Here is a 26276-nt window from a genome sequence, read left to right as displayed (position 1 = left end):
ACTGATAATTGTTTAAGGAATCACCCAAGATAAAAACTGAACTTTCTTTCATCTACGTCTACCCGCTTTCCTCCCTCCATCCAAATTACCAAAGTAAAATTTCCTTGCCAGAATTTCCCAGGTGATTCTGGGTATTGAGTAAGCTATCAGTGGTTCCTGGTTCTGGGAATTTATGTTACTCGTCAAGACCCCTTAGTCCAAGGCAGTGGGGGACTTGGGATTTTGACCGTCAAATAACTTTTAAAGTCGCTCAGCACAATTATTGAAAAGAAACAAACAAGTTTTGAAAAGGAAAGCAAAATAATTTGAGGCTCCTCAGTGATTAGCTAAAAGACTTTTATTGCTGTAAAACTTTTGCCTGAAGAATTTCGAGGTGCCAGGAATAGAGAGTAGAAAAATTGATAGTTAAAGGGAAAAAAATTTTTTAACCAAAAAAAAAAAAAATCCGGCGTAGGGGCGCACCGGCCATGTGGCCGGTTGCCCGGCAGGCCAGTCCGGGCCTGGTATCAATCGGCACATTGCAAAGTAATAAAAAGTAGTGATGTGCCGGATCGTTAAAAAAGTAGATCCGTGGACACGGATACGGACCTCTTTTTCTTTTTACTCAAATCAACTACCCAAGTGTAAAATTTGCTAGGAAAGGTATTCCGTCAGGGTAATGGCACTATTTCTTCAAAAAATGTCATCTACGGCGAAAGCATAATCAAGACTAGAATTTGCTCTTTAAAGAAATCTCCGTTAAAATTGAGGGAGAGTTGGAAAGAATGAGTCAGCTTTGCATTAATGCTTAGATAGAATGTGAAAAAATATTTTTAGCTTGCTTGTTAGATATAGGATACAGGAGCAAGAGTGTAAAGCTGCTTCTGGACATGCTAGAAATATTTCTTCGCATTTTATTTCAGCATAAATGCAGCGCTAACCCATTCCAACCAACTTACCCTCACCGACAAAATAATGGAGCCGGAAACACCTTTACAATGAGTAAATAGAGAATTTAGTATCACTTTTTCTGAAGGATGCCGAGAAAAACCAAAATGAAGAATAACACAAACCCCAAATACATAACAAAAACCAATATTAAATTAAAAAAAAAAAAAAAAAACAAGTCCCCGACGGCCTACCTGATATGAAGATGAATTTCGCGTGTCAGAACACACATTGTTAACAAATATGAACTGACAGCAGATAGAAATTTAAAAATCATTGAGCTTTTTCGTCTTGTTTTCCCGATTATGAAATCGCTACTAATCAGGTGTAGAAAGGCTTACAATTGCATTTAGAACTTACTTAACTAGATTATAGCTCCAACTGTATATAACTTGGAAGTTCCAAATAAATATAAAATGCAGAAAACTTCGTTCTTTCAATTAGCTCCAATATTTTTAACGTACGGGTAAGTTTTTACCACCATAATTGTGAAAAACGTTAAGTCGGCTTTTAATTAATATCTTCAGCACTCCGGCAGTTAAAGTTAATCTAAACACACTTTCGATCTAGTCAGCTTTTGAACAGAAAAAAGAACTATCAAAATCGGTTTCTCTGTTTAGGAGCTACGATGCCACAAATAGACGCACATATACACATTTTTAAAAATGTTTGCGACGTGTGACTTTTTGTGACGGGGGTACAAATTGGCCTCGGAAATTATGCCTTATAATTTAAATAGGGAATAGAACCTAATTGAAACAGAATTTAATAGTCTTATAGTCCTATACCCGGCGTTGCCTCGGTCAGTAACAATTGTAAGAAACAATCGCTACTTTCTTTCGTTTTCTGTTTTAACTGACAGAACTCAAAACACACTGCTTTGACATGATTAAAAATCGAGCTTCGTCCTTACCCATAAAAGTAAAATAGCAATAAGTATAAAGAACCAACGAATATTCTTTTTGAAACAAAAGCACGAATTTAAGCATATAAAAATTTGAGAATTTCCAAAATATGAACTAACAAAAACAAAGATCACTAAAAAAACCGTGCGCTTGCTTCATTTAATTAAATAGTGCACACACACACACAAAGGGAAAAAAAAAGGCTCTCTACTATGTTTCCCTCAGAGGGCGAAAATTAGAGTTTCCAAATGTTTAAATGACTTTAAACTCATGTTTGCTCCGGAGAAGCCTTGATTCAAAATTTTCATTATGATTACTTTTAATATTACTGTTGTTAGGCAACGAATTTTCGTAACAATGGGTTTTATATTTAATCACATAGAGTAAAGAAATTACATAGAGAGGCCCTGCTATACTAAGAAATTGAAGCCACAAGTTGCCCTGCTGTATCCCAAGATCCTTAGCTTCTTGCTAAGTATTTTAAGATACATTTTGATTCAAAACATTCCATTACTGAATCTCAATTGGTTGTTAATTTAAACTTAGATATTGTTGCAACTTTATGAAGCACATTTTTTAAATTGCATTAAAACATGGATTAAAATGCAAGCCAATCCGCTAGCTACTTTATACGGTCTCTTTGCGAGATTGGTGAAAACTATACTCGGGAAGCGATCACGTTATCATAACCCCGCTCATCATTGCACCGCTGTATCCTATAATTCTGGCTTTAATTTCATCTCCTTTTTACCATAGACGGGGCCTCTCTATGTATATTTCTTTACTCTATGTTTAATCATAACATGGGGAAATTACATGAAATTTACTTTTTTCCACCATAACTTTTTTAAACTAAGTTTTTTAGCAATAAATTATAGCCTAAGTTGCTCCCTGATAATGTAGCTATCGATGGTGAAAAAATGGTTAAAATCAATCCAGTAGTTTTAAAGTTTACCCCGGACATCCCCACAGAAGTAGCCACTTATGTATGAATATGAGGATGTAATTCCTAAGAAAGCAATAAATGTCATGCTTGCTCCAGAGAGGCCTGGATTCAAAATTTATATTATGATTACTTTTAATGATGCTATTGTTAGGCAACGAATTTTTGAAACATGTAATTTCCACAGGAAATTACATGACATTTACTGTTTTCGATCACGACATTTTTAAACTAAGTTTTTTAGCAATAAATTATAGCCTAAGTTGTTCCCTGATAATGTAGCTATCTATGGTGAAAAAATGGTTAAAATCCGTCCAGTAGTTTTGAAGTTTACTCCGGACATCCGGACAGAAATAGCCCTTTATATATAAAGATTTAAGAATTTTTAGAATATAAAAGATTCGTTTAAGATCCGTCAAAAAAGTAACGAATACGGATCTTTATTTTCGCTAGGATATCCGCGGATACGGATGTCCGGAACATCTCTAATAAAAAGCAACATCCGTGGCTGCTGAAATTATCTCACATAGGCTTGTCAGACATCCTGGTTTGACCCCGACAGTCCCAGATTTCAGGCGGAATCATGGTGTCCCGGCCGGTTTACTTCAGGTCCCAGAAAAAGATAAATTTGATTAGATGACCAAAAACGTCTGAAAATGATTAACTGTGAAGGATTATTTTGAGTATCTACACTTTGTCATTTGAAATATAGACTTGTAAAATTAACATCGAATCAGCTTGTGAGGATTTTTACAACAACATTAAAACCAAAAAAGAGTTTCAAAAAAAAGAAAAAAGTCCTAGCAAATGAAAAATGCATGTAAATATTGTTCAAGATTTATTCCTCATTCAAAGTATTTCTTCTTACTAAAGTAACTAACAAATATTAACATGTAAGAAACAAAATGTTTAAATTTATCTACTTGTGTCATTCATTATTACCCTGGTTTAGGCTCAAAATAAGCATTTATTCATAGCATTGAGAATATACTACCCTTTAAAACACACTAAAAACCAGCCAGGGGTGTGTTCCGAATATTAAGTTTCCAAAACTTTTGGGCTGACAACCCATTCTAAAGTTTAAAAATTATTTTAAAAAAATAATTAAATGTTTATTTTCAATAGTTTTTATTAGCATATTTCAAAACTTTTTATGGGAAGGGGGGGAGGGATTTTGGTGTCCCGGTTGAACATTTCAGAAATCTGGCAAGCCTAATTTTACGTTATTAGACATGACAAATATCACATGACAGGAGAGTTTTCATTATTTTTTGAGTCAGAATCCAAAATCCAGAAAATTCCGAAATCCAGAAAGGTCGTGGTCCTGTGCGTTCTGGATTTGGGGTCCCATACTGTACTTAAATTAATTAAAGCAAATTTCTAAGTAAATTACAGTAAAAAAAAGGAAAAAAAAAAGAAGTTGTTGACTGTGGTTATATTTTGTGCTTACAAATTTAGTTTATTGATGTATCCAGCAATGTGTTAGAGAGAAATATTTTAAGAAAATACAATTTTTCTTGTTTTATTGAGGCATAAAATAGTCATATTTTTGGAAAATGAAAAAGAATAAATGCATATAAATACCAATGTACATCACCAAAAGTATTTTTATTTTTACCATTTTATTTGAACTTGCATTAGAAATTATATTACTGCATAAATGTTTACATTAAATAATCTTCTCCCAAGTAAAGTTAAGCATATTATTATTAAGTATGAAACATTCTACATAATTAACCAACATCCTGCAGTGGAAATATACAAATAATATAACACATAATTTCATTGATTGTTGCTGAATGATGGTTTTGCTTTTACTTTGGACATTGCTTTCAACTGTACTCAAAACTTTTTTACAGTAAATGTATACAAATTAACGCATTTTAAATGCAAAATGAAAAAAAAAAAAAAAAACCATAAAGCACAAAACAAAGAAAACAATTAAAACTTGAAGTTAAAGTGTGCCTAATATATTTTCTGTTATATCACATTTCATACTATACGCAAAAAAATTTCAAACAAACCTGTTCTGCAAATCGAAAATTCGTTGACAATCTTCTTTGTATCTCTCTTGATGCTCTGCAATACTGAAACGATTTCCACGGGCAAACTTGCTCATAGCTTAAGAAAAAAAAAAGAAAGAAGAGGTGGAAAATTTTTTAATTGAAATTCATAACGCAAAATTTTATTGTGCAGTTTAGTTAAATAATTCAAGTGACAAACTTTGTAAACTAAGGTAATATATTGCAAAAGGTATTATTATTTTTTAAATGAAGTATTAGTTTAAGTGAAATGCTGTTGGATAAAAAATCATACCTTCTTCTCCAGCTTTAGCTTGCTCAGTAGATAATGTACGTACAACATCAATTACTTCCCAACGAGACAGTTTTTTTATCTCCTCTTCAGGAACGTTGAACTTACGAAGCAATTGCTTAGCATTTGACAAAGATAATCGACGCAAATCAGCATCCGTACCCGTGACTGTTCTCTTAGCAGATGTCTGACTACTACATTCTTCCTAAAAAATAATGTTTCAGCTTCAAACAACGGATTGAGAAATTTTAAACTCACAGTATGCTATATGATATATCACTGTGTCTCATCCAAGTTGATGAACAATAAAGGCAAATGTTAAAGAGATTTACAATTTTAGTCGCAAATATTTCTCTTAATACAGTATTCCTCACACAAATCCTGCTCAATGAAAATATTTTGGAGTATAATGTGACAGGTCTTCTCGTGGTGCAGCCTGGGTAATGCATAATCTCACAGTAGGGGGAGCCGGCTCTTGGCTCCCCCCCCCCCTTTTTTTGAACAGCTTACATTTGGACACATGCATTGCACTTAAAGATTTTGTTTATATTGTCCAAAAATATTGGGAAGCCAGAAGGCAAATAACTTGAGTGTTATTGACTGGCATTTGTATAAATAAATAAATTAAAAGAAATCAACTAATATTTATATTTATAAAACAAAATAAGGAGTTTCTCCTTTTGCTGAGTGAAAGATACATCAGATATAAGAACTTCATATGCTAATTAAGGTTACTGCATTACATAATGAAATTATCTTGATGAAGACAAGATAATTTCATTATGTAATGCAGTAACCTTTCGTTATATCTCTCATTTGGATAGATTGTGCTTTCCTTCTGTCCCCTGAAAAAATTAAGGTAATACAACTTTGTTCTAAATTTGAGATCACTTAAATATTAAAAACCTTGTTCTTGTCAGGAAAATTCTTTACCTTCCTTTTTTATTCAATAAATAAAACAGGAATGTATTTCATTCTTCTGAATTTGCTATATGTTTAGTTACAATTGCTTGAAGTCAATAGTTCCCCCTCAAAAAAAAAAAAAACATTAAAATATTTTTAATTGCTCTTTACACTATAAAAAGTGTAATTCATAAGATAACTTTTCTTTTGATGCTTTTATTCAGGAATTCGACCAATTATAAGAATCAACTATATTTATTATAGATGCACATATCAGTTACTTGAATGTTAGTTCAGGCTACTGAACTAACTTACTAAAATTTCTTTCTGTGCCCTACTTTGCAACTATAGTTATAAATTAATTCAATGTTTAGCTTTTTGCAGCAAACATACTTATCGCAAATCTCTTAATGATAAAAGTTGTTTCGAAAAAGAGAAAGAGAAAGAGATTTAAAAGGTTTTAAATTTTTTTAGTTTGTTTCTTTTATTTAATAAGCTTTCAAATTTCTTCATAAGTGGTCCTGGATAATAAGTATTTCATACATGCCATAAGCTTCTGAGACCTATTTTCCATTGAATAGTCTGAAAAAGCTAAAATTCTGAGAAATCTAAAAAAAGTTCCTCAAAATTTTCTTTTTTACTTACGTTATCGTTTAAATCAAAATTAAATGATGTACAAAATTAATCATCAAAATTAATGACATACAGTATGGTAGAGTTAAAAAACTGAAAAGTGAACAACTGATTTATAATAAAAGGAGTACTTCATAAGATCTCTGTGAAAAGAAGTTATGAATTCTACAACACTTTTCCACCTAATCATGCAACTTCATTTTACCTTTGATTGCTGAGGCTTGTTAGGAACTCGAACATATGAAAATCCCTCTCCACAACCTGTAGGATCAGCAACACCTGTGAGTTGCAGCAAGCATTTTCCTTTCATAGCAGAAATGAAAGATCTTGTAGTATTCCAAGGAGCAGTTTTTACCTAATCAGAAGATTTCAAAAACATGTAGCATAAGAACTATCAAATGATGGATTAAAAATATTCTGACCTAATGATAGAATGTCATCATTCTGATCTAATTACGGAGATTGACAGGCCCATCACTTCTAATTTTTTTGGGTCAGAGGGTGTTTCCTGTTCAAAAAATAAAATAATAACAAAGAACGCAGCCACATTTTTGTAAATGCATTGGCTTCTCAAAGTCAGGGGAGGGGCAACTGTCCCCTTCTGACCCTCTTTAACGATGGGTCTCATTAGCAACGTTCTAAGTATTAGTACTCTAGTATTATACATGCTTCAATATGGCAATGTTTGTGGGTTTTAATTCATTCAACATTCAATTTAACTGAATTTTAATCATAATCCCTCCTCCACTCCCCGAATTTTAAAAGCAAGCTTCCCTTCTCAATTCCACTCTAAATATTTAAAAAAAAAAAAAAAAATCACATAAAATAGGAAAAATTATACCATACAAAAAGGATAACCATATCATTAATTAAAAAAAAAGATGAAATTCATTATTATTTACCTTATTTATTATTGTAACGGCACATTGCGCCAATTTCAGAAAATTTTATTTGTATTCCTCAAAAGTTAAAGAACTTGATTTGCAGGCCAAGCTAGTGGTAGCATCGCCGCTGTAATAACTTGAGGCCAACGACTGTCTTGAATGCCCATCAAATATTAAAAAATTCTATGGGACTTACCACATGTTGAGTGTGTTGTTGAAGATAAGAATAAAACACATCATTAGCGTAGAATGTTTATCGGTGAATGAACAAACAAATCGGGGGACGCCGAGATGCACAGGAACCAATCAGAACGTTTGGTGTCTAAACGTAGGAAGGATGAGATGGAAAAGACGCTAACAATTTCAATGGCGATGCAAGAATTAGAAAAAGGAGGAATTTTTGACTAGAAATGAAAAACATGGATGCAAAGCTAGAATTGCGGAAAGACGATGAAACCTCAAATTGATAAATCAAAATGCCCGGAATTTAAAGGGGAACAAAAGAAAAAAATGGAATGCGAGGGAAAACAAAAAAACAAAATGAAATGGGGGAAAAACAATTAAATTGACAGAAAAAAATGGGGAACAAGATCATTAGCAAGAAAAATGTGAAGCAATATCACAATTATGAAGCATATGCCATGGTAAAAATTCAATTGCATAATTTAACGAAGTGTGAAATAGTGATCTCTCACAAGAAAAGCCTTAAGTACATGTCAATTTATTGACAGCAGCCACAAAAATAGATCAAATTATTTATTCTTATTTAGTCATTAGGGGAGATGCGTGCAGCACGTGGACTTACTCAGGAAGAAACTTATAAAGAATTCACTCGTAAATCTGGAAGGGGCCACACTGGCCGTTTTCTAGGTATATGGGGAATTTCAGTCATTCTAGTGTTAAGAAAAAATAATGAATTAATACTATTGAAAGAGCGGGGGGAAGGGGGGGGGGTTTATTCTTTTTCAAAGAAAAAGGTGCAAAAATTTAGCATCAAAGTTGTTTGCAACTATTGCTGAAATCAAGGAAAATAAAAACATTATGCACTAAAAAATAGGAAGTTGACTTGTATTGAAGTAATTTAGAAATGAACGTATGTTCAGAAGCTTCAGTTAAACATACAAATATTTCCTCCAAACAATAGTGAGAGAAAATTGTAAATAAAAATTAAATAATTAACAAGAGAAAGTAATGCAGATAATCATAAATGTCACATAAAAATAGTAAACTGTTGCTGCCATATTAACAAAAACAAAATAAATTTCCAAATCGCAATATGGTCATGAAAGAATGGTGTTTAAAAGTCAAACAATCTGGACAAATGTGCAAAAAAACTTTAGCAAGTAAATTTTATTTTAGAATAATACTTGTTTCAGAATGTTCCTTTATATAAATAGTACAAAAGAGAACTAAAGCAGATAACAACTCGGAAGTATGAAAAATTATTTGTGCTGCTCTATTTAGAGAACACAAAAACTTGAACTTACCATTTTCATTTTCCCCCCATAAGTAAAATAAATAAAAATAATAGTTCTCACATTTATTTTATTACCATCAAAATAAAAGTAAGCACCAGTAAAGAAATCTATTCTTTACGCATACTTTATATCTATCTATCTATCTATCTATCTATCTATATATATATATATATATATATATATATATATATATAGTCATACGTTTGAAATAAACAAACCTCATCATCCATTTTAATTTGCATTTCTTCGTCATTTTCATCTTCAGGTGCAAAGAGAGATTTTTCCCCATAACCAGCATCCTGAACAAAAGATAAGAGAAAACTACTAAAAAGAAAATTTACAAAAAATCTCAGACAGGTAACAAACATAACTGGATGAAAGTAAATTTCTCGAAACTTGCATTTGAAAGTGTACATTCTATGATGACTAATGTAAATAAAGGGGTATAGATTTTTTTTTTTCCAATTTTCCCAACAGACACTTTGATACTACGCACCACAGTCATCATTAAAATTTCTTTTTATCGTCTAAAATAGATAAACTAATTGCAACTTCAAATTTTCACAATACGCTAGTGTTACAAACATATCATTCAAATTTTATAATATACTACTAACATCACAAAATAATTTTTTGCAGTGAGAGTCATTACTTTGAGATCTATTCACACTGTCTAATTTATCAATTTAACAGTATATATAAGTGAATATCCAAAATGCTTCTAAATGCTGATTCAATGTCTTTGTTTTGCCTATTTTTATGTTAGTAATAAGAAAATAAGACATTTTTGTTGGAGATGTAATTTCTCCAAAGAGGGGGTGGGGAGGGGGGAGAGAGAAAGAGAGAGAGAGACATTAATCTTAACATTTTTGACAAAATTTAAGGCATTTTTATCAGTTAGTTTTTTTCTTTTAGCAATAACAAGTTTTAAGGAGTAAAATTGAAAAGCAGCAAAATTAAGTCACAAATAGTGATGTGGATCGGGTAAATGCCCAGTGGGTAGGTAAATATTTTTTGGGTATTTACCCAAGGCCTGGGTAAATACCCAAAAACTGGGTATTTTACAAAAAAAAAAAAGCAAAAAGTGAGTCTGAAATTTTTTTAAACGTCTAAATATGAAATAATTGGTAAAACTGATACATACATATGTATTACACAGTTTATAATATTTTTTATTGGAAGACTTGATGAAATTATGAAAGAAACATATCGTGAACCAAAGAATCTTTCTTTTCAATGTCATAATTGGACAAGTATAAGCAATTCAATGATGAACTTCAGGATTTCAAAGTCACAATCTAGGTTAGTCATATCCAAAATGAAAAAAAAAAAAAAAAAAAAGCATGAGAGATGCTTGGAAGAATTAACTGAGAAGTTATTAAGACTAATGTTATTTATTTATTTATCTTATTGCTGTTTAAGTGATAACGTGGCAAATATAGAAACAGTTTTCACATTAATAAGCAAAAAAAAAAAAATTGTTTTCTGTTGCCTTGCTCATTTGCATTTGCTCCCCGGTACTTCATTATGAAAATGTATTTGAACTATTTTTAATACACACAATTAGTGATGTCGGGTGGGAAGGTGAATATTTTTTTGGGTATTTATCCGAAGGCAGGGTAAATCCCTTAGAAATTGCGAATTTTGCCAAAAAAATCTTTAGGTGGTATCAAAAAGTGATGATTTTCTTTTAAAAACATAACCTGTAAAATGAAAATTTAAAATATAAAAATTTATATATTATTTCTTTAATTAAAGGCATAATAAAATCTTATCAAAAAAACTCAGAATTTAGAAAATAGGATGTCATGATAATTTAATTTTTTATGGGGTAAAGCAAAGGGATTTAAGTTTAATTTTGTCACATAGATCGTGCTAGCACAACTTTTCATCTTTGATTTTTAATAATATCATGCTACCAGTTAGTTTTGGCTTTGAGTTGTAATCAGTTTGTCCAAAGCCTCCTAAATACTAAATGCCTATCACATTTGTTTAAAAGAGATCCTCTGCCGGTACACAAACAACGCTACTACCTGATGGCAATACATGGATAGTTTTGCTATGACGATGGATTCAAACAATTCAAATCAAATCATTAATTGGTTAATTTTAAAATTTAAATTTAGAAGTTGACCAATTGTTTTTTCCGCTTTTAATTTCTAATGCTTTCGACCTTCGATAGTTGGCAGTAGCCAGAAGACCGAAAATATGCTTACTGGGATCATTTTGCTGTATGTTAGAAGGGAGAACGTGATAGGCATTTAGTATTTAGGAGGCGTTAGTTTGTCACTCACTTTGTATTTGTACTGATAAAACTTTAAATTTTGCTTCGAAAAGTGAAAAAAAACGAGCTGATGTGTGCATCACATGACTTCCTTTTACACCAATTTAATGCTATTTCCCTATTATTGCAATTTTAATGGGATTCTCTCTCTAACTCTTTAAATATCACTAGCAATGGCCACATTGAAAGCAGATTTAAAAAAAAAAAAAAAAAAAATCGCCAAATTTTTCGCCAAGTTGGCAACAAAACTTGGCAACCAAAAGACTGGCGATATATCGCCAAGTGACCGCCAAATTATAACACCACTTGAGTTTGCATCGAAATTAACAATGATTTCCCCCCAAAAAGGTGCAAATGATCCCTTTAGAAACACCCGAATGCAACCAAAATAGGAGGTGCACAACTAGACCCCACTACGAGTCTATGTACCAAATTTCAACTTTCTAGGACATACCATTTTTGAGTTATGCGAGATACATACGCACATACGCACATACGCACATACACACATACGCACATACATACAGACGTCACGAGAAAAGTCGTTGTAATTACCTCGGTGATGGTCAAAATGGATATTTCGCGTGTCTATACATTCTTAGGCACTTTTCCGCATGTGGTCGAATAGAAAAAAAACTCAACATTCATTTGGGGGTGAGCAAAATGGAAATTAAGGGCGATTTTTGAGTGAAAATTTTTTCGCGAATACAATACTTCCTTTTTTGTAAAAGGAAGTAAAAAGATGGAGACATTGATTAGGAATTTCAAACACATTTAATGTGAATATCATATTAGATTGATAAGTTGTTTCACACAATAATTCTTTAAATATGTGATCAAAATACAATTTTTGGGCAAAAATTTATTGTTTTGTATATGGTTGGTTATATATATATATACATAGTGGAATAGACAGAAAAGTATTTTAATTGAATATAAATTTTTGAAATAAATACCCGGGTAAATACCCATTTTGGGTATTTACCCGGGTATATACCCTGGGTATTTACCCCTAAAAATAAATACCCAGGTATTTTACATCACTAGTCACAAATGAATTATATTTTGAAAGAATTTAATGTACACAATTATACAGCGTTGTCTCTCAAAGCACTTTGTACACAAGTATAGAAGCTCTTATGTTTGTGATATTGAAACCAAATAACAGAAACTGAAGTTAAGTCTTATTTAACTCCTGTTAAAAAAAGCACACATATTATTAAACACTATTCCCCAGGATAAGTGTTCTTGACTTGCCATGAAGAGAATTGCATACAATAAAATTATCAAATTGGAAAAGAAAAAAAACTGAACATACTTAAAATTAATATTTGCAAATATAAATGCAGTGGAACCTCGATAACTCGACACCCCAAGGGAACATGAAATCATGTCGACTTAAGCAGATGTTAACTGAGGTTCCATAATTTTAATTCCTAAAGAGTTTTTGTGTGTATCACTTACTTACTAATGCTTAACACTAACATTATGAAAATTAGTTCTAGTAAATGATATATTTTTTTCTTTTCATTTTTTTAAGCACATAATAAAATCACTGGTATTGAAATAAATCATGAGGAAAAAATTCTCAAATTTTAATAAGAGATAAGAGTTTCTTATCAGTCAGGTGCATTTAAGATAAAAAGTCCTACTCACACTTGTTTGAAAAACATGTCATGATGGATTTTTTTCTCTAGAGGACTCTCTTGGATACACTTATCCCAGCCTTTTAGAATGGCACTAACAGCACTGAGTGTGGTGGCCAACTCCTCTGGATAAAAGATGGAATTCTCTAAAGGAGCTTTTCAGAAAAGGACTGAATGACCAAGAAACCGCAGCTTTCAATTGTCATAAAAGGTTAATAGGAAAGAATGTTGTTAGCAAAAATTGGACTAGAATAGCAAGTGGATGTTGACTTTGAGGGGATCCTGAAAATGTGTGTCAAGTTAGAGACGTTTCGCTCATTGAAATTAGCATTGGGCCAACCACGGGAAAAATTTATGTCGAGTTGCTGGGATAGTTGAGTTATATACGTGTCAAGTTACCAAAGTTTCACTGTACCTCGATTTTTGTGAGCCTGAAGATATGCAATTTCCCAATCTCATCAATTAGTCTTTCGTTTGGAGAATACACAACTCTATCAGTGCCAGAGCCTGCTTCAATGGGTTATGTGAATGAAAGTTGTTGATCTTGCAAAGCAAATAAATTTAGAACTGAAAAGTGATAACCAGTGGTTGGAAAAACTACATTTTTTTTGTAGCGAATTATAACTACAACTACTTTAGCACAAATGTAGTTAACTACAACTACAACTACTTTTTTCAAAATTTAGCAACTACAAACTACTTTTGAAATGTAGTCGCTACTTCGCTACTTTTTAAAAATTAAATAAATAAATAACATACACATACACATCCTTTGAGATTGAATGAAAAAAATAACAAAATTTTCAGATTGATATATTGGCTCATTTGAACATAAAATATTGCTATAAATTATTTATTCTTTCTTCCTTTACTGAAACGATTCGTCAATCCAAACATTTTTTACCAATTGCACGAATATTCCCTGCAAGAAAGGATTTAAAAGTGGAAGGAGTTCAACCTTCAAATTTTTAATCTTTTCCTGACAGTAAATAGTATTTCATGCAAGAAGAGCAACTTGGCTACTTGAAATTGAGATAAATCCAATCGTAATTTAATTTAAATTTTACATAGATTAGACATACATATACATAAAATTAATTTAGATGATGAAGTGCATCTTTTAAACAAAAGAGAAAAACTTAAATTTTCATTATATGAGTTAATTTTAAAGGAACTTATATTTCATAGTTAGGGATTAATAGGATAACATTAGTTATTTCATAGGAATTGATTGCTTTTGAGCTTCAAGCTAGTGTTCCAGACCTGGACACCATCTCTTTTCTTACGCCCCTGATAAAATGAAATAAAAGCATTTATCTATTTTGCCAATAACCTCAAAAACTCATAACACTTAATAATTGACTTTTAATATGTTAATATATCAACACTCAATCAGTAAAAAAGACAAAATAAAGAAATAGGAAAAATATCGCAATCGGTACTACTAATATTCCGAAACATGAAACATAACTAAAAATGATTACTTTACTTCAATGTGCAATTTTTAACAACAGTGGACTAGGGCTACAACGCAATTCGACTAACGCAAAATGTCTATGTAGAGCGAGTTTTACTCGAGAAACGAATTTTGCAGCTGATGCGAATTCCTCACCCGCTACACGAAAATTTTCAGAGCGGAAGCGCAGGGCTTATATCACCTTCTTTCTTGGGTACTAAAGATTAGTTCAACTGCATGTGCAAATGGCATTGATACCGAAAGCTTTTTGCTTAACGGGCAAAGTTTACAGGAAACAGAAAAAAAATCATTTCTTTCTTTTTAAGCCATGCTCTATTCAAGGCAAATATTGGGAAAATGTGAAAGTTTCTATGTCAAACAAAGTAATGGTGTCCAAACAGATACAACACATGACGTCAAAATTATATGTCAGAGGTAAGCTCGAATTTTTCAGTCTTACGAATCTAATTGGTGCAACTTTTACTCGTAAGACTTGCACCAGTCAGATTCGTTTAAAAATGCGTTTTTTTTTTTTTTTTTTGAAACTTGATTTAAAAGTAGTTTCTAGAAATCGCTACAAACTACTTTTTTTTGTAGCGAACTACTCGCTACTCTACTTTTTTTAAAAAGTAGTGTGCTACACTACAAACTACTAAAAAATGTTGCTACTACAGTAGCGTCGCTACTTGTAGCGCGCTACTTCCAACCACTGGTGATAACATTCAAAAACTGCTGGATTTCCCACAATCCGGATCTGGCAATTGTTGACCCCATAGAGAAGCATGAGCAGGAGCAAGATATTGAAGAACTTGAGCCCTAAGACCCAGTTCAATCAGAAGCTCAAATGATGGTTGGATTTTAGACAAAAGACTTCAGTTTAATTGAAAAGGGGTAACAAATTTTATTAAAAAAATCCAATGAATAACATTTTTTTTTTCAACAAAACAAGACATAAAAAAATATTAGCATACTAAGAGGAAATTTTGAGTTAAAAAAAAAGATCTAAAGACGGCAGCCTACTTTGTTAGATTTTAGGAAATCTATATCATAATAACTCTGGTTTGTGATTTTGCATCTTTGTCTTCTAATATCAAGAGCTTTTGCAAAAAAAAAAAAATCTTTATCCTCTAAGGTTTTATAAAATTTTTGTATTCTACATCATTTTCTTTTGTCTCCAATTGCAACTAAGAATAATTTATGTGTATTTATATGGTTGTTACTCACTGCCACCTATCGTATAAGTTCAGGGTATTACTGTTACTAAAAAATTATCTATTTAAGTTATGTTACCTTCAGCCTTTGTTCAGCTGCTAACATACTATAATAAGCGCAACACTGTTCTGGTGAAACCATTGCTCTGATTTCATCCTCTGTTGGAAGTCGAAATTCACTTTTCAAGACCCACCAATTGGAATCTGTGCCTGTTCTTCTAAAATCAGCACACAGCTTTAACCGCTTTCGAATGCTGCTTTCGGAATGTGAGGGGAAAGCTTTCTTAATATCTTCCATTTTGATTCTTCTCGGGCTATCTTTAGAACTAGCAAACAGTCGATAAATAAATACCTATAAAATGAACATTTATCTGTACATATTAGCAAAAATTACAATCAATAAAAATAACAACAATTGTAATGTTTATGGTAATGTTATAAAGCAAATAAATAACAGAAAAAAAAACCACACACACAAACATGAATGTAGCATAAACTGAATTTTAGACATAAATATATTATTTAATCGTATACCTGCAGGAAATCTCGAATAAAGTTGTTTGCCTTTTTGGAATTTGGTCCTGGAACTTCAAATAATGGCAACAATTGTCCAACAAGGAATATTGTTTCAACCTCTCTAATAAAATAACTATTGGAAAACAAAAAAATGTTATCATTTCATTTTATGTTTATGAAAAATGTTAAGGAGAAAGCATGAAAAGCAGTAGTTTTATGAAGAAAAACATTTTTCTTTCCCAATTGTGAAGTAAAAAAAAAAAAAAACCACTAATTTGGCACTCCTCATGCCTAAAAATAATCAATAATTAAATAACTACAAATCGTAAAGAGAAACAAATTTAAACTGTAATAAGGAAATAAAGGTTGAAGTTTTTCTGTTATTCTTCATGCAAATATAGGTTCATTAGTTTATCCATTTACTGATACAAAATCTAAGTATACATGAGAATTTCCATGCTTCCTTCAATATGTTGACATTTCCAAGCTGAAATCTTTCCCTAGCCACCGATACCAAATAACTCCAGATTTCAGAATTAAAAGATCTGAACTTATTTGGTATTACTATGATGATAATTACAAAGTAACATGCAAGAATCAAACTACATTACTTGAATTTCAGTAGGGAAAAAAAAAAAGATTTTTTGCTTACAATTAAGAAAAAAAAAAAAAAAAAAGCAAATATGATTTAAATAAAATTTATAACAGTTACATTCTCAAAAAATGCCCACTTGATTCTGCATTGTAGTGACCATAGCAGACCTGAATTCCGGGCTTTATTTTAACTTTTTCTGACTATTAAAAGATTTCTCCCTCATCTTCTAGAAATCCTAGTTTGCTTTCACCAAAATTAGATGGTTGGATTCAACAACAGCTTACTATAGATGAATGGAAGTCCAATATTGCTGTCATCACTTGGCAAAAATGATAGGGTTTGATTTGAAATTTGAACTCTACCATCTTAATTTTCCTCCTGGCATTTTGTTTACCACTCAATTCATATATTGCCTGACACTTTAAGCTGAAAATTTTGTATGACTTTTGATGATATGAAAAAGTACCTAAGATTTCTTTCATACAAACTTCAGGAGTTGTACCCAAATGGGATTTATCTCCTACCACAATAATGACAAGGTGTCATAAAAAATAATGGAAGATACATTTAGTTTCTATATTTTTGGTACTTTGTGCAACAAATCAGTTACATTCAACAATAATATTGTAAGCTGAATGCTACAATTAGGTAACTACAAATTTGTACAAAATAGAATGCATTTTTTTAAAAAGTTTATGCTCAAAAGAAGACATAATACTTATAAATAAGTAAAATTTAGAAATGTTATTTCAATCACATTTAAATCAAACCTTCTGATTTCCTAAACATTGTGAAAATACAAATGTGACGACCAGCAACAGGCTCTGGGCCCAGCTAGGCTGGTCCTAGACAGTTCCCAATGAAGATCAACGGCGCTCTTAAAGCTATCCACCCCCTTGCTCATTACCACTTCTTTCGGTAAGCTGTTCCGAGTGCCTACGACCCTACTAAAGTAGTAATTTTTCCTAATTTCCAGGTTAGCCTGAGTTTTGAACAGCTTAAAACAATGTCCCATTGTCTTGCTTTCCGTGAGAAAATTTAACCCGTTAAAATCTTTCATTTTGATAAATTTAAACAACTGAATCATGTCCCCTCTCGTTCTCCTTTGCTCCAGGCTATACATATTAAGCCTATTAAGTCTGTTATCATAGTCTAAATCTGAAACTTCTCTTACTAGTCTAGAAACCCTTCTTTGATCCCTTTCCAACAAAGAAATATCTTTCCTGAGATAAAAAGACCAAAACTGAACAGCATACTCCAAATGAGGTCTTACTAAACTCCTATATAACGGCAGAAGAACCTTCTTCGATTTATTTGAAATAGATCTGTTGATAAAGCCAAGCATTTTTTTTGACTTTGTTACTTGCAATGCTGCACTGTTGACTAAACTTGAAATCCTGATTTATTAAGATACCCAGATCAATAACGTTTTCTGCTTGACTAATGACTGAACCATATAAATAATAACTTGTATGCTCATTTTCATGACCTAAGTGTAGCACTTGACATTTCATTACCTTAACTGCTATAACTCACCTATTCGCCCACTTAGTAATATGATCTAAATCCTCTTGAAGCTGTTTTACTTGTTTCTCATTCCCTACAATCCCCATAACTTTTACATTATCAAAAAAACAATCAATGTTTCCAGAAATATTTTCATCAATGTCATTCATAAAAATAATAAACAGAAGAGGCCCTAAAACTAACCCCTGAGGAACCCCGCTTAAAACATCACTCCATTTAGAATGATTTCCTCTCACAACTACTCTTTGTTTCCTTCCAGTCAGCCAATTCCTAACCCAAAGTAAAGTTTTTCCTTCTATTCCTATATTAGCTAGTTTGCTGAGGAAAGCAAGATGCCGTACCTTATCAAAAGCTTTTTGAAAATCAATATAAACAACATCTACACTCTTTTTGTTATCTAAAGCCAAGGTAACCTTGTCAGAGAAATGCAATAAATTAGTAGCACACGATTTACCTTTCCTGACCATACTGCAAACCAGTCAACAGACTATTAGTCTCTAAGAAATTCATAATCTTAATTTTGATCAAAGTTTCAAAAAACTTACAAATCACAGAAGTCAGACTTATAGGTCTATAATGCCCTGCTTTACCTTTAGACCCTTTTTTGAAGAGCAGCGTAATATTAGCCAGTTTCCAGTCCTAAGGCATTCTCCCCATGTTATAAGAAGCATTGAAAATATTTAAAATACCATCCACTAATTCCTCTGCACATTCAACTAAATTTTTGGATAAATATCATCTGGTCCTGGAGCATTAGTTGCTTTAATTTTTTTCAAATGAAATAGAACCTCCTCCCTGGGAAATACAAAATCCTCTAGCTGTGTAATAGCTTGTATCTTGTTAGTCTCAACTGTTGAAATACTTATTTTTAAACACACTGGAAAAAAAGTTATTAAGAACATTTGAAATATCCCTATCGTTTTGAATTAAATTTCCATACTCATCAACCAATGGCCCAATTTGACTACTTCGAGCTCTCCCAGAATTAGTGTCAGCAAAAAACCTTTTAGGATTTCTGTCAATGTTATCTGCTAGCCTTTGCTCCAATTCACTTTTTTGAATCCGTGCCAAATACTTAAAACTATGTCTTGCTTTATAATACTGGAGCCTGTCAGCACTCTGACCAATTTCTTTAAACTGACAAAAAGCAGCTTGTTTATAGTTTAGAGCTTCTTTTATCTCCCTAAAGAACCACATGGGCCAATATTTAGGACTAACTCCTTTTCTCCTAAATGGAACATAATCCCTAGCCATTTTTGTTAGTATTAGCTTAAATTCCGTCCACTGCAGACCTACGTTGCTATTTACCAATCCTGACGAAAATACCTCTTTTAAGCTCTGCCTAAGTGCGACAAAATCAGTGTTTTCTCAAATTAGGCACAAATCTAAAACTTTCATCTTTGTACACTTCAAATTTAATCCAGAACCTAATACTGTTTGATCACTATCTCCAATATGTTCCCCTACACACAACCCGTGAACAGAACTTCCTACATTACAGAAAACTAGATCCAAAATCGCATCCTCTCGAGTTCTCTGTGTGAGTTACAACTTGATCTAAGAAACTCATTAATTACTGTTCTCTGCCATTTCCGGGGTAAAAATTATTCCAATCAATACCCATTATTCCAATCAATTTCAGCTAAGTGAAAAAACATCACTTAGCTGAATTTTTCCTGAAACAGTGTGAAGACTGAATTGTAGTAACCTACTCGTAGCACTTACCTCAAGTACGTTTCTCAGATTTATTTTTTCATATTAAGATAACATGATTTTACATTTAAAAAAATGCATTTATTTATTTAACAGGAAACATGGCAGATCAATCACTGTTGGAAATAGCAAAACATGTCCCTTTCTATTTTAATTCTGATTTTCAATAAGATAAAAGAAAAAGTTACGACAAAACTTACTGTAATCTTGTACGAATAATAAGGAAATCAGTGTCGGGTAATTCATGTTCATATATTGGAGATCGAAATAAGTTGTTTTCAAATGCTTGGATACTCTGACCAGGAGCCAAAGATCCTAAAAATGGTGTTGTGTGAGCATATGCAGTTTCACCAAATTTGTATTCAGGAGCACCAGTGTCTTTACCAGGTTTCTAAATGGTTCAAAAATACGAAAAACGTTTTTTGTAAGAAATTCTTGCTCATGTAAGCAAAATGTAAACACTCAATAAGTAAAAATAGCTTATTTGAAATGATTTATGATTTTGAACTTGTTTGATGCATTTCATAAACTGTAATTAGTTTAAAATGAAGCAGACAAAATAAAGATAAAATGAACATATTCATCATGTGAAGAAATAACATTCCTGGGCTAATTGGCCCGGAATCATCATCAGAAAGTCGGACATCATACGACTTTCTGATGATGTCAGCTGCAGAGCTTGACGAAATGTCTGGATTTTCTTTTCTATTTCGACCATGGACAATAAGCCTAGAAATGATATTTCTGCATATTGACGCCAGCTGTGAAAGCCTTAAGCAGTTTATATTCACCATGCTCAAAAAATTGATCATTTTTTTCTCTTAAACATGAAAACTAAAATCAATATCTCTATACTGAATAAAAACAATTAATTATGCTTTCAGTTAAAAACTAATCAATGATTTGGCCTAAACATTTTACACATCTTAATTTTTTTGTAAGCAAGATTTCTATGGATTAGCAACTTTCGAATTTACCAAAGTATTGCTAGCCAAGTTTTGCACTAAACACGTTCAACTAAAGTTTTAAGATTTCTAAAGCAACATGTCATAGCAAAAGTTTGAAAACCACTAATCAAGAGTACAAAACAAATTACAAGAATTCAATCTTTATACAGAATAAAAAATTCGAATTAACAGGAAACCATGAAAATTTGATTTACTATTTAAAAAAGTTGCAATTTTTTTAGAAATGAAATAATGTACATTATACAAATACAAAAGTGACGACCAGCAACAGGCTCTGGGTCCAGCTAGACTGGTCCTAGTCAATTTACAATCCCCAGTGAAGATCAATGGCCCTCTTAAAACTATCTACTCCCTTGCTCATTACCACCTCTTCTGGTAAACTGTTCCAAGGTTCCACTACCCTGCTAAAATAATAATTTTTCCTAACATCCATGTTAGCCTGAGATTTAAATAGCTTAAAACAATGACCCCTTGTCCTGTTTTCAGTGCTAAACTTCAGCCCCGTAACATCTTTCATTTTAATAAATTTAAACAACTGAATCATGTCCCCTCAGTCTCTTCTTTGCTCAAGACTGTAGATTTTTACCCTTCTAAGCCTGGAATCATAGTCTAAGTGAGAAAGTCCATTTATTAGCCTTGTAGCTCGCCTTTGAACCCTTTCCAATACATTAATGTCTTTCTTAAGATAAGGAGACCAAAACTGAACAGCATACTCCAAATGAGGTCTTACCAAACTTCTATATAAGGGCAGAAGAACTTCTTTAGATTTGTTTGAAATAGATCTATTGATAAACCCAAGCATCTTATTGGCCTTGTTACTAGCAATGCTGCACTGTTGGCTAAACTTTAAATCTTGACTTATTAAGACCCCCAGATCAGTAACTTTGTCTGCCTGACTAATGACTGAACCTTGCAAATAATAACTTGTACGCTTATTTCCATGCCCTAAATGTAGCACTTGACATTTCCCAACATTAACAGCCACACCCCATTTATCAGCCCACACCGTAATATGATCTAGATCCTCTTGCAGCTGTTTTGATTGTTCTTCATTTTCTACAGTCCCCATAACTTTGACATCATCAGCAAAACAATTCATGTTCCCAGAAATATTTTTGTGAATATCGTTCATAAAAACAATGAACAAAACAGGCCCTAACACTGATCCTTGAGGAACCCCGCTTAAAACCTCACTCCAATTAGAATTATTTCCCCTTACAACTACCCTTTGTTTCCTTCCGGTCAGCCAGTTTTTTACCCAAATGAAAGTTTTCCCTCCTATTCCTATATCAGCTAATTTGCTAAGTAGAGCAGCATGCGGTACCTTATTGAAAGCTTTTTGAAAATCAATGTAAACAATATCTACAGGCTTCTTATTGTCCAAAGCCAAGGTAACTTCGTCATAGAAATGTAATAAATTAGTTGCACAAGATTTACCTTTCCTGAAACCGTACTGAAAACTAGTCAATAGATTATTAGTCTCTAGAAAATTTACTATCATAATTTTCATCAATGTTTCAAAAATTTTGCAAACCACCGAAGTTAGACTCACAGGTCTATAATTTCCCCGCACTCCCTTTAGACCCTTTCTTGAAGAGCGGTGTAATGTTAGCCAGCTTCCAGTCCTCTGGCACTGTCCCCGAGTTATAAGAAGCATTGAAAATATTTACGATTACATCTGCTAATTCCTCCGCACATTCAACTAAAATTTTTGGATAAATATTATCAGGTCCCGGAGTCTTAGTCTCTTTAATTTTTTTCAAATGAAGTAAAACGTCATCCCTGGAAAATACAAAGTCCTCAAGCTGTACTATAGCTTGTGTCTTGTTGGTGTCAACTGTTGGGATACAGTTATCGTTAAAAACACTCGAAAAAAAGTTATTAAGAACATTAGCAATATCACTATCGTCCTGAATTAAAATTCCGTGCTCATCAACCAGTGGCCCAACATGACTATTTCGAACTTTCCCCGAATTAGCGTATGCAAAAAACCTCTTGGGATTCCTGTTTATGTTATCTGCCAGTCTTTGCTCCAACTCTCTTTTCTGAATCCGTACCAAATACTTAAATTTACGCCTTGCCTTACAATATTGGAGCCTATCTGCACTGTGACCAGTTTCTCTAAACCTATGAAAAGCAGCTTGCTTGTAATTTAGAGCGTCTTTAGTTTCCCTGGAGAACCACATTGGCCAAATTTTAGTGTTGACACCCTTTTTTCTAAAAGAAACATGATCCCCAACCGTTTTCACTAGCTTTTCCTTAAACTCTGCCAACTGAAGATTCACATTGCTATTGTCCAATCCAGAAGAAAAAAACTGCTTTCAAACTCTGCCTAAGTGCCACAAAATCAGTATTTCTGAAATTGGGCACAAACCTAAAATTCTCTACTTTGTGCGTATCAAATTTAATCCCATACCTAATACTGTTGTGGTCACTGTGTGTTCCCCTACACATAGCCCCTGAAGAGAAGCTTCCATATCACAGAAAACTAGATCCAAAATCACATCCTGTCGAGTACCCTGAGTTACAATTTGATCTAGAAAACAGTCACCAATTACTTTCAATAATTCCTCTTCTCTGCTATTACTATGGTAAAAATTATTCCAATCAATTCCTGGAAAATTAAAATCTCCCATTATAATGACTGACCCCTTGCTTGAAATGTCACTAATAATGCTAAACATCTGTTCATCTTGACCCTGGCTTAAGTTGGGTGGCCTATAAATGTTCCCTAAACGTAGTTTATTGCCCTTATTGCTCATCAACGCCAGCCAAATGATATCAGTCTCATTAGGTTTATCATTAATTACCAATTCATTGCAAGTTAAAGTGTCTCTGACACAAAATAAAACCCCACCACCTCTTTTACCTACTCTATCTTGTCTAAACAAATTATACCCAGCAATAGATAATAAATCATCCTCACTTTTGGTAGCCCATGTATCGGTAACTCCAATAATATCCAACCTCTCGTCTATTGTTATGCTTTTCAATTCTTCCATCTTGTTCCTAATACTACGAGCATTTGTATAAAAAACCTTAAGTAAGCCCATCTTAACTTTATTTAATGCTGTGTGATTATTTGAATCCCAACTGTTAAAATCTTTTCTATTACTAGCCACCTTATTTCCGTTTCTACTAAAATCCCAATAGTTAGTACCCATTCGAATTCGGCTCCTTAAAGCATGCCCCCCATTCCAACTTAGTTTTTTGATTCTGAATCCTCTAAAACCAAACTACTAACCATTTTGACTCCCGTAGAGCTCAGATGCAGGCCATCCCTAGCAATGCAATCACGTTTACATTTACTCCACACATCAATAAACCTGATAACTACGCTTAACGCAAATTTCCTTGAGTACCAGGTTCATACACCTAGCTCGTTGGTTTAACCAACTCCTATGCACTCCATATCTGGGAAGCAAACCAACCACTTAGACATTTGCCGAACAGTTGGTTGCTTTGTCCAACAGGGAATCCCATTCCTTAGTAAACTCACTGTTGTTACTATGGCCTACATCGTTAGTTCCCACCCACAAAGTAACTACATCCTCTTTATTAAATACCCCCTTCTTTTCAGCAACCCTATTTACATCTCTCACCCGAGCCCCTGACAAACAACATCTAGCCACCTTACGTCTAACTCTGCCTATTGAGTTCCTCACCTCAAGCACCATTGAATCTCCCAAAATTATACCCTTTGTTTCCCAGTCTGTTGCCTCAGCAATGACTGGGATTTACCTCTGGAATATTCCCACTATCTAACACACAGTTAATGCCCACCTCCTTTTTACTAACTTCCTCCTTTACCTCTGGAATATTCCCACTATCTAACACACAGCTAATGCCCATCTCCTTTTTACTAACTTCCCCCTTTCCCTCTGGAGTGTTTACCCCATCTACACTCCTACAGCCTAATGCTAACTCACCCTCCAAAGTAAGCATCCTAACTCTGATTTCTGAGAGTTCAACACAGTTAGTGCAAATGAAATCCTTCTCAGACTCATCCTTCCCCTTAAACAAGCAGAACATCTGACATAGGTCACAAGAAATCCACTTGTCCCCTTTACCACTTTTAACCTCCTTCATGATGCATATAACCCCCATTCTAGCTCAAAATGATACTTAAAAGTCAATACAAAAATGCAAAATTGAAGAAATAAAACTAATTATTAGAATTAGAAAGCATTGGAAGTAAAAGATACAAAAATTACAAAATCCTAAGACAAGCAGTAAATTAAAATAAACAAGTTACACACTTAACAGAGCACTCAGGCTTAACAACAAGAAATCAGCACATTTTAGGCTTAGCTACAAAGAATAGAAAAACACTTTAAGAAAGCAAGTAAATCAAAAATAAGACTTAAAAGCACAAAGATACTTAATTATATGATAAAATACAATAAAAATACTGAAATTAAAGCAGTAAACTAAACAATTTTGTTAAAAAATATCCAACTTTATTTTACATGTAAACCTAAGCATAACTATTGTAATAGATTTGAAAGACTCATAATGTATTTGCATACTTTTAAACCCAAAAACTATAATTTTATCTAGACTTACATTTTAGAGCAAAACAAATATGATTTTCTGTTGTCCTGTCATTTTTATTCCATTTCAAATTAGAAGCAGAATAAGTAAATTAAAAAGAGAAAGTTGGGTTTGAAATAATTAAGCAGTGCTCCAGAAAGTTAGGGCAAGACCGAACTTGCTAAGTTTTTCAAAACAATTTCAGAGAAAAAAAATTCCCAGTTTTTTTTTCTTTTTATTTTTTATTACGACGAAAATATTTGAGGCATTAAATGAAGTAAAGAAAAAACTTACACGCTTATAATAATTCCTAATTTTTGTAGCCATCCCAACTTGCATAACAAGTGGAGGATGTTCTTCTGAAAATTCACACAGGATGAGATCACCATCTCTGGCAGTAAGATCATCAGGAGTTCTCATAAAAAACATTTCACCGCCACCAGAAGCTTCTCTTTCGCTTTCCCGAAGCTTTAGAAATAAGTAAATTAATGAACAATAAACATTAACTAGAAAAACAATATCATAAATGCACATAAGGTTTTTAACAGGAGGTATTATTTGACTTTCAAGATTTTTAATCAAACAAACTCATGTAAACACAAGAACATGCACAGAATGTGGACCAAAATATGTAAACACCAAGAAAAATACCAGAAGTAATTTACCTGCTTTCTATATTGAAGCAGAAATGAATTACTTTTATGTACGATGCAACTACTTTGGTGTCACATCCTCTCAGCTACCTTCATAACCACCAAGGAAGTGTTTAATCAGATCTCAGAACCCCCAATAAACAAAAAACCCAACAACAAGGTTCATTGATACGTTAATGCAATAATTT

General features: G+C 32.8%; 1 protein-coding gene across 1 annotated transcript in view; it reads right to left on the bottom strand.

Annotated features, from left to right (window-relative positions):
* LOC129221372 (transcription initiation factor TFIID subunit 1-like) overlaps positions 1-26276 on the bottom strand; it is a gene marked incomplete in the record, with an annotated part of 170910 nt that overhangs the window by 38838 nt on the left and 105796 nt on the right. Inside the window, 8 exon segments of the mRNA XM_054855844.1 lie at positions 4800-4896; positions 5092-5293; positions 6830-6979; positions 9205-9285; positions 15663-15935; positions 16118-16232; positions 20135-20325; positions 25730-25903. Coding sequence (XP_054711819.1) covers positions 4800-4896; positions 5092-5293; positions 6830-6979; positions 9205-9285; positions 15663-15935; positions 16118-16232; positions 20135-20325; positions 25730-25903 — 1283 coding nt within the window.

The sequence above is a fragment of the Uloborus diversus genome, chromosome 4, assembly GCF_026930045.1.
Source record: "Uloborus diversus isolate 005 chromosome 4, Udiv.v.3.1, whole genome shotgun sequence".
Lineage (NCBI taxonomy): Eukaryota > Metazoa > Arthropoda > Arachnida > Araneae > Uloboridae > Uloborus > Uloborus diversus.
This window is presented reverse-complemented; position numbering and strand designations above follow the sequence as displayed.